Here is a 10,221-nt window from a genome sequence, read left to right on the forward strand (position 1 = left end):
CACACACACACACACACACACACACACACACACACACACACACACACACACACACACACACACACACACACAAACCCAAAGAGAGACACACACACAAATACACACACATACACACATACATACACACACACACACACACACACACACACACACACACACACACACACACACACACACACACACACACACACACAACAATTTGATACATGTCCCGCTCTTATGTGCCCATCCCCCCACATGGATCACACCTGGCACACGCAATACATGTTCAGTGTCAGTGTCTATTCTTTGTATATTTATTGCAGTGCTTCATGTATACCAGTAGTCTGATACAATATTTACAGTTTGAAAAAGGGTGTTGAATGAAATTTGGTGATGATTAATGGTTTTTGTGTTAATGTAATAGCAGTTAAAACAGGACCGGGAACACCAAAGCAGGGGGGGGCGAAGGCAATAGGAGGGTTAAAGTGTAAGGTAGCTTCCACAACACTGATTATTTGTCATATTTAATTATATGAACTGATTATGATAGCTCAGGATTTATGAACTGTTCTCTAGTTGCCTCATCAGTCACTCAAGTTTTTCTTTTTGGTCTTCTTGCCAAGATGCCAGACCCCACCTCTCACTTCCTGCAGTGTGTTGGATTACCCCCCAAAGAAACTGGGAGAGACCATATGCGACGGCTGAAGGGAATGCTTGAAGCGACGATGGACGTGTACACCTTCATGGTAAAAAAGAAAAGAACAAAACGTCTGCAGGAATGCTCCACAGTAGACGTGCAAAGGAAGGAATGCTGTCACAAATTCCCACCTAACCAGTTGGTGTTGTAATGTCTTTTATTCTCTTCTGCTATGAAGAAACATACAGTCCGTGAAAGATTAGCACAGCGATGAGTTATGTGTAACTGATGTGTTATGTCTCACGTGATTTTGAACTTTTATTATTAGCTTTTCAAGGAAACTCATGACTCATATCAGGCTTACAATTAGAGTTTATATTAGACAAAGGGACAAAAGGTTCTTTACCAACTTCCTGAAAACTTATTTTAACAGTCAAAACTTAGTGTTAATTGTCAGATATTATAATAATATTACATTCATTTATTCTCATCCATAGTGGTTACTTGTATAAAATTATAAAAAATCTTTTTTTGTATTTGCTTTTTGCTTTGATTCAAAAATAATATTCTTAGATTATTGGAAGTTGGTTCATAATTTTTTCTTGTATCTATTGGATATTGCTACAAAACATCTCAAACTGACATATCCTTCTAAAGAAATGGTATTTATTAAAGGTTCTCGCCTTAAAAACAACAACATATATGATTACTTAGAGCTTGAACGTATCATAATATAACTCATTAGCCATTAGCTTCCTTAATTATCCATATATTTATGTATTATCTGTTGACTTTTGCATGGGTTCCCTGGGTTATCTGTATGATTTGACCCCCCTGACCTGCATAACAACTACTATCTTTCAACCACTTCCTCATCTCACCTTTTGTTTTTTTACACCCCTACCACATCCACAGAAGTCCAGTTTGAGGGGAGTGCCACTCCTCAGCCTGCAGGGAGAGCTGGCATTAAACCCTGAAGCAGATCCTCTCCAGAACGAGGCCCTGGTCCAGATGTGGATAGAAGTGAAGATAAAACCTCTGCTGAAGTCCATCAGCAAACACTTCCTGACCTGCCTCAGCACCAAGAACTTCAGCTGCTCCACCTACCAGACTATGTATGTCTCATTTTCTCTCTATACCTGTGTTTTTCTATTTCCTTTTTTACAAAAACTTATCTCATGATATCACCTGTTCTTGCAGGGTGAGGGAGCTCAGCTACTATTATTCTGAGATGAATCCAGTCCGACAGAAGTGGATCTACCAATTCTTCATGTACCCCTTTCTGTCTGGAGACAGAGTGGCCGGTAAAACTTTATATGTTCATTAGACTGTTACTACAAAATACTAGTAGTAGATAGTAGGGGACGATAAGGGAAGATGCTTCCCTAGGGAACACATTGAATGTACTGTAAACTTAAAACGTGGTTGGAAATTAGTGAAACTTAAAATTACATTTACAAATCAGTGTTAGGAGGAGCCATTTTTTATCTAATAAGCTAGCACAAAAATAGGCTCCCAATGAATGAAATGAACTAAAATCCCAAATCTTTACCAAGAATATATAGAATATAGCAGATTAAAGTTTATTTTAAGACTTTTCTTCAGACTAAAAACTGTTTTATTTCAGGAGGACTTCCTTCAGCAAGTTTGTTAAAGCAATGCTAATGATTGTTAGCTTACAAGCTAAATAGCTAATAGTGCTAACTAGCTGCTGAATCTACAATTGATAATGTTATGGCTATCTATAGGTAGCCTACTTTATGTTATATTAAGCTATATACTAATGTATATAAGGCACATTCTTTATTAGTAGGTTTAATACAATATCTTACTAAATAATATTTTGAGGTGAGGTCTTACCCCAAGGGTTCAATTTTACACACTAACTTCAACGTTTCCATCAAACAAATGTGACCAAAACCTCATTGATGGATTAATTTATTAAATAATTAAGTTCATAGTAGCATGTACATAGCATAATAAATACACAACTTTAACCGACAAAATGATTTTTAGATTCTTGATTTGAGATATATATATTTATTGTCTCTCTCTGCTCAGGATGTGTGAGCCACGACGAAAGCAGTGAGGAGTGGCTGATGAAGAATTTTGGTGCGTTCAAAGCCATGGCCAGAATTAAGGACTTTTCATCACTCAACATGGTCTTCAGTGGAGTGAGTTCACTTAAGTTCGCCTTAAAGATTTCTAAGATTTACATCCCAAGCCACCCTCACACGCTTGGCAGTTTTTACTCAGTTAAAAAGACACGGTGTACGATTACGTTTCTCACACTTCTCCCTCCACATCGTATCCTTCTCCCCCTCAGTTGGAGGTTCTTCACCTGCTTTCTCCAGTGCAGAAAGCTGAGCTGCTGCTGAGGCCGGAGGTCTCAAGTTTAGATAACGGCACCCTAAGCCTAGTCTTCCACAGTATGATGACAGGAGACCCTAAACCTCCCCCCCCCACCCAAAGCCCTGAATGGAGCAACAACTGGCCGACCCCCGGATACCGGAACTATTCTCCAAACCCCACACATAACCCGTACCAACCGCCGTCCCCACACAACAGCATGGGACAGGTACTGTGATGAACTGGGATGCATAACGTCAGGTTTTTTAAATTAAATTACTTAGTGTCTGAATTTAAAATGATGACTAGATAAAATAAGAAAATAATGATTTGTCCTCCAGGCGAGACTTTTGTAGAAAAACAATTAGGCATCAGCAAAGTAAAAAGTGTAAAATAATAGAAAATTAAACAAAAATAGAATAGTATAAATGGTTGAATTCATTGTATTGCTTGTATTAAATATTGATATTTCACTTTACTCAATGAATGAATGTATTGTCAGTCTTTGGTTTATTATTATTTATTTGAAAAAAAGGGAAATGTATACGTTTTCCAAACATGTTAACCATTTTTATATTACCGTATAATTGTGCAGTCGTAAAATGTACAGTATTTTTATTGGATTTAAATAAACAGCTCTCCAAGTTAAAGCTAATTTCTTCTCCTTTTGCAAAACTTTTCATCATGATACTATACAGTATGTCGGTGTTACATCATTGTGCTGTAAATGGCCCAAATAAATCATAATTGATTTAATCAAAGAATACAGTAGGCTTACGAGGGGACAACAACAACAACAACAACAACAACAACAACAACAGTTAAGATGTCAAAATATCTCCTCTTGTGTTGAACTTACAGGTTATAAATGGCTTCATGATGGCTTTCAAACCCATTGGGAGCTTCGTTCATGATTTTGTGTCCTTCACACAAGAGGTACAACACAAACACACACACACACACACACACACACACACACACACACACACACACACACACACACACACACACACACACACACATGATCAACATGCACATGGATACACACACTGTACATCTTACTGTATGGTTAAAATAACTCCTGACCTGCTGGTGTTTCTCCAGAGGGAATCAGAAATAAGGAGCACGACTCTCACCCAGTTCATGCTCAACTGGACTCTGGCCGAGCTGGCAGACATTTATCGCCCAAAAAACACATCCATGGTTCCCGAGATGCCAGATTTTGACGTGACGAATGTGGAGGATTGGTTCCAGTATGTGGTGATGCCGGTGTTACAGAGGGTCCTGCCCGAAGACTTGACCGAGCTACCAGACGAAATCACACTGGCTTTCCACCAAGTGTTGTAAGTCAAGCTAACATTTTAGAAGAAATACTTTATCCTCCTAACATCTTAGTATGACATAAAAGCATCAGATTAATCCAATACAAATGAAAGCTCCTATTACCTTAATGATGGCTCAGTTCCAGCGATTACTACAATGCAATGCAGCTGTATGAACCTTTTTATTCTAGCTCATTGTTTCAGTTTTACTATTTATAATTAACTAATATCATCATATTTGACTATATGCATATACAAAATATGCATTGCAAACACCTGAATCGGTACTAAAGGTAAAGAAAAGTGGTTGCATTCAACTTTGGCGATCGGAAATTAAAGTTTAATTTAATTAAAAGTATTTCACTTGCATAAAATCAACATCCAGGTATCAACCTTTTAGAAAAAAGGTCAAATGTATAGCCAAGCAATTCATTTAGTCTCCATTATGAAGACTGAGTGCTATTGTAGAAAGTGGTGAATTTAGTTTGTGGTGGAGACCGAAATAGAGCAAAAAGCAGGGTTAATATTGAAATTACATATGTTCAGTGACTCCAAATGAATGCGTATATTGATACATATCTTTGAAATGTGCAAAAAAGTAAATTGCTTGCCAACATGTCAGTCTCTTTATAAAATAAAACTTGTCAGGGTTGTGGGTTTGTTAGCTTTATGAGAAGTTTCTCTGTCGCCAGTCGTCAAAAATCACAGTTAACTCAATCCATCTCCGGTCATTTGTTATGTTTCGGGGTTGTAAGATAGTGTCAAATAATGTTTTGAAATGTACTTTTGTGTCTTGTTTGTGTGCAGCCATCTGGACAATGGTATGTACAATGAAACCTCTGAGATCCAGGATGTCTGCAGCATCAGGCTCGATGAGGGACCTTGCGGGGTGAGGAATCAATTGAATCTTTAGTTGAGCGTGTAGCATTTGTGTTCATCCTCACATTTACCTGTTGCTTCTTCTTGAAAAGCCTTCCTAAAGAGCTTCCTGTCCCATATTCCTTTCCTCCTACCAGCTGACTGATGCGGTGGAAAATGTGGCCAAAGTGTTGCACTGTGCGGCTCGCAGTAACCTGACGCTGTCGGAGGAGGAGATCATGAGGCTGATCTTAGAGCTGACCGAACGTCTGAACACGCTGATCAAAGAGTTAACTACAGTGGTGAGTACATTCACCTAAACCAGGGGTTCCCAACCTTTTTCACCGAGAGCCCCCCCCAAATTACTCCTGTTGGAAGTTGCCCCCCCCCACACACACACACACACAAGGGGGGGCGCAACTACTGTCACAAACTGGATGAATGTGAAGTATTTTGTTAAGTAATTAAGGAGCACTATTGGAGTGACTTTGATGGTTATTGGACTCAGGATTCATTCATTTGGATTCCCGATGTATGAAGAAATTAAAGGACGGAAAACAATGGAAGTGGAAACAATTCACAAAGGGATTAAAACTGCTTTAAAACACATGCTCAAGTAAGCCGGATTTTGCGGATGTGTTTTATGTGGATTCAAAAGCGTGAATAATCCTACAAATGGAAGAGACCGATCCTGATCGGAGCAATCTGTGAACAAATAATCCAACTGGAAACCGGCATGGACAATGACCTAAGATGTTTTAAAATGCGGCTTTCCAGAAAAGCCTGGTTTGGACACTTTACGGCAGAAGAAACATTTCTATTAAAGAAAGAATTAATCAACTTCTGTCTTTTATCCTTTAATAGCTACTAACTTGAATTGTTTCAAATTAATTAATCAATTATTTATTTTATGAATATAGAGACAAGGCTTTTAGTGACATCATGTATTGCGTTACAATTAATATGTCAAAAAAAAGAATACAAAAAAAAAAGTCTAATAATAATTATTAGCCTCAAAATGCATCTGAGGCCTGCGCCCCCCCCTCACCTCCCCAAATTAAACCTTTGGATGATGGAAATTACAATGTTTTTTCACGCCTTTCTATTCGGTGGTGTTGTATTTTTCTTCCCTTTCCGTTTAGTTTTTATTCTTGATTAATCTTTGATCTGTGAAAAAAGGGGATGGCAGTGTATAATAGAGTCTCAATGTGACTCGTAATTTGCAGATTTGACCAGATTACATGGATTTTATCCTAAAAAATAAAACCCCAATGGTCAGCAAAAATATGTATCAATCTATCAATTGTTTTATTTATATAAGGGGCGAGCATTTATAAACCGATTTGTGGTCGAGCCAAAAAGTGCTGATAGCCTCAAAATAATAAAAATAGCTACAGTAGAGACACTTTACAGCTAATAGCAACAGTTTGTTCAGAACTATCAGTGTGAGAAAAACGACAGCCCTCCTACTCCTTAAGACCCTCACATCATACAGGAAAAAAGCTTATGAGACACTCAGGCATAATGAACAACATCAATGTTATTCTATGTTCTATGTCTATAAGCATTTACCATTTGTTTGCATATAATATCACAAATTGTGTTTCTGAAACCGCTTTAGAGAGTCATTTAAGTGGATTAAATAAATCTAATACTAATCATTCAAACCACTATACATTACTGCTCTAGCTGAGATATGTCTAGGCCTTTACTGTTCCTCATGGTCAGCAATTATTAAATTTTGTCATATATGGATTGTCTATGTTGTCATTTTGGTTATGTTTTACATGTTACACCACACATCTATTGCAGATGGTCTGTCGTACGGAAAAGGGTTGCCTCGTCAGTTTATTTTTGAGGAAGAATACCTACATTTTTCCTAACATTATTGTGTGGTTCCTTAATGGAGCTTTTCTTATCCTGCATAAAGAATTTAAGCGACAGAGAGTGTTCACGGAGGGGCGTGAGGGCAAAAATGTGTAATTTTGTTATAATGGGCCAGTGGTCTTTCCCTTATATAAACGTAGTGACACAACTGTGTAGAAATACTTTGTAAGTAAACCAATTCCTGCTGTGATTTACTAACATCCTGGGAAACATTCAACTGCCACAAACAAAATGAACTGTAATTGTAACGCTATTTGTAAAACTGTAAATATTGAATCAGTGCTTTTTTCCCGTTTTCTTTTCTGCAGAACTTCAAGAGTTGGGCGATGGACTTCCAGCAGATCTTCAGTGAGGCGGAGTTCCTCCGTCTCTGACCCCGGAAGAACTGGAGACGCCGGCCTCTCAAACTCGTGAGTTTCAATAGTCAACGATGGTTTCCTGCGCTGCTGCCCAACGTGCAGCTCAGGCCTCCCCCTGTCCTGCCTCAGCACCAAGAACTTTCTCCTGCCCCCGTCTACCAGACCCGCATGTGAGCTCACTACGGACGTTGTTTCACAACCGACACACACTACTTTAATGGAAGGAATGTCCAGACTTTTTTTCACCGAGGGCCACATACAGCGAAATATACAAGGGCCGGGCCCACTAGGGGTATATTGCCCCCATAAGTTTCAGTTATAGGTTCAGCTAAATCAATCCAATGTAGTGTCATTATTCTTGATACTTGCGCTTCGGTTGCACATCAGCAGGCTCTCCAGAGGGTTTTTATCTTGTTAGAAGCTCATTCGCTTAAAACAGAAGCCTTGCAGATTGACGATAATAAGAGGAATATGAAGGGTAAATATTCAAGGTTATGCAAATAAGTTATTGGGGGCTTCTTGTTTTCAACTGAATTGACTGAATTATTTGAAAACTGGGGCCACATGAATAGCTGTGTAAAGGATATATTTGAACTATAATTTGGTAGAAGTAACACAATAAGCCAGAAAGTTTATTATGATCTTTTACTCTTTGCTGAGGGCCGTTTCAAAAAATGGCCGCAGGCCGTAGTTGGACACCCTGCTTTTTGTGTACGTTACATGTCATTCTCTTGCCCTTTTCAATATTGTCAGCGTGGCAGAAATTCAGCAAAGCACGCGTAGACCGATCTGATCCTAATCCTGACATCTATGAGGGCACTTCATCTTTCCGCTTCGCTGATGCTCAGCAACACCTCTGTTAAAAAGTTAGCTCTATAGATGTTTGGCGATTTTACAATGGCTTAGAAGGACAAGCAGAAACGCTGAAGAAATAATCACGCCAGACTGAACCTTTTTCATTGGCAAATAAATGAATAAAAAATCACGAGCATGTTGCAAATAATAGAAAGCCAAATTGTAAACTTACTGTAATGGCAGACCCCAGCCTCACTTTAAGAGGTATTCATGTCTCTGCTGAAGTATTAGAAGTCGCTGTATTAAGTAACAAGTAGAAAAGATAATTACAGTGAAATATCTAAAATGTACAAAATGCAAATGTAGCTTTGTAGTTTAATCAATATGCTGAATGCTTTGCAGATCCCCAGTGTGTCTCCCTCGGCCAACTAGGCGGGCAAGAAGAATGGCTGATAAAGAACCTTTGGTGTTTATTGCAAGATTCCCCTTCCGTATCACTGGACTCTAGCAAAACTCAAGCGCCGTACTTCTCTCGGAGTAGTCAGCAAAACCCTGACAGACGGTCCGTCTTAAATCAACCTTTAGAGCCTTTACTTTCTCCTGGATCCATCCTTTGTATCGCTATTATTTGGCCATATGGCTTGTCTATGTTGTACATATTGCTCTGAAGATCCGCTCCTCAGTTCATGTTTTTCACTGTCTTAAAAAATATAGTTTGTTTGATTATTAGTTATGGCCGTTTCCTTCTCCTTTGTCTCCTGTCCAGCTTGGAGGTTCTCCCGCTCTTGTCTCCAAACAAATTTAGGGCGGGGATAGCTGCTGTCGCCTCTTCCTACTCCGCCTGAGAAAAACGTTGTTATCGAGCGCGACGTGTTTTGACTTCCTGTTTGAGTCCCCGAAGACGGCGAGACGTGTCTGAGGTCCTGCACGAACTGCTTTAATGCTCATTAACAAGGTAACAGATTTACAATGATTGTTTCTTCCAAAGAGGCCCTATTAAATTCCTTCTATGTGTTGTATAGGTTTCGGCTAAGGCTACAAATCCCAAAATAAATAAGCGTCAAATGTGGTCTTTGTTCAGGTCAATCCCACCCTGTGATGTCTACAGGACAAATGTAAAGTAGCCGTTCAGAAACTTATAACTTTGGGCGGCAGCCTGAAGTGCAAAGAGTGCGAATACAAAAATATTATTTTTTTGAAATATTAATTCAGGCAATGTTTTAACATTTGCATTTACTTTTTTTGTGAAGGCAAAGGGCACCATATTTAAATGCCTATTGTAAAAATTGTCTTCCGGCCAGTAAAGAAAGATTAAGGAATAGAGAATATATGAGGATTTCAGACGGTGTTAATGCCTTCTTATTCATGTTTTCTTTTCAAATGTCAGTTTTTGAGAGATTGTACGGGCCATACAGATCTGGCCACCGAGATGTAAGCAAACCATTCCATGCTGGTGCTTAGCCATCGATCAGCTGCTTAGACGTGGCGGCCAGAAGGTCAGTCCCCTTTCTACTAATACCTGGTTCATATTTACATTAATCTAATCGGGGCCGCCTACAGTATGCTTCGCTGTCAGTTATTGAATTGCTCCTTTTACTACACCGTTAAGTGGTACGTTTGATTATTCATTGTGCTGCTGTGTGTATTGTATTTTTGTAACTCTGGGCAACAATTTCCTTCGGGATGAATGATCATTCCTATCTATCTTCTCCAGCACATATAAAAAAAACCGCTAGCAGGATTATACTTAAAGCTGTATTTTGTATACCTCTACTCGTATAGACAAGCGTGACAGCCTGGTCAGACAATTCAAGTGATTAGTACACGGCTCCCGTTTCGCTCCCCACGTCGTTGTCCGAAGTGGTTTGAGCTTGATGTAGTGGCCCAATATTGTCGCAACACAGGAATGTTCAAAAGCCCACTGGTCTCACGGAGGCGAATTCGAGTATGTGACTTGCCGTATGTTCAACGAAAATCCAAAACCACACCGTCGCTGCGTTCCATTCCAGTGCTTTATTAGGAAGGTTCAAAT

The 10,221-nt window shown here is 39.2% G+C and overlaps 2 protein-coding genes across 2 annotated transcripts in view; both read left to right on the forward strand.

Moving 5' to 3' along the window:
* The window catches only part of LOC104951360 (uncharacterized), a 16,048-nt gene extending 8,519 nt beyond the window's left edge, over positions 1-7,529 (forward strand). Inside the window, exons 5-14 of the mRNA XM_010778000.1 lie at positions 606-728; positions 1,535-1,734; positions 1,820-1,923; positions 2,681-2,793; positions 2,946-3,197; positions 3,830-3,904; positions 4,073-4,311; positions 5,098-5,179; positions 5,307-5,450; positions 7,344-7,529. Coding sequence (XP_010776302.1) covers positions 606-728; positions 1,535-1,734; positions 1,820-1,923; positions 2,681-2,793; positions 2,946-3,197; positions 3,830-3,904; positions 4,073-4,311; positions 5,098-5,179; positions 5,307-5,450; positions 7,344-7,409 — 1,398 coding nt within the window. The 3' untranslated portion in view covers positions 7,410-7,529. The remainder of the gene's footprint in view (positions 1-605; positions 729-1,534; positions 1,735-1,819; positions 1,924-2,680; positions 2,794-2,945; positions 3,198-3,829; positions 3,905-4,072; positions 4,312-5,097; positions 5,180-5,306; positions 5,451-7,343) is intronic.
* The window catches only part of LOC104951361 (uncharacterized), a 108,536-nt gene that overhangs the window by 48,958 nt on the left and 49,357 nt on the right, over positions 1-10,221 (forward strand). The gene's annotated exons all lie outside the window — the stretch shown is intronic.

The sequence above is a fragment of the Notothenia coriiceps genome, unplaced genomic scaffold, assembly GCF_000735185.1.
Source record: "Notothenia coriiceps isolate Sejong01 unplaced genomic scaffold, NC01 NC01_scaffold00018996, whole genome shotgun sequence".
In the NCBI taxonomy this organism is placed as follows: Eukaryota; Metazoa; Chordata; class Actinopteri; order Perciformes; family Nototheniidae; genus Notothenia; species Notothenia coriiceps.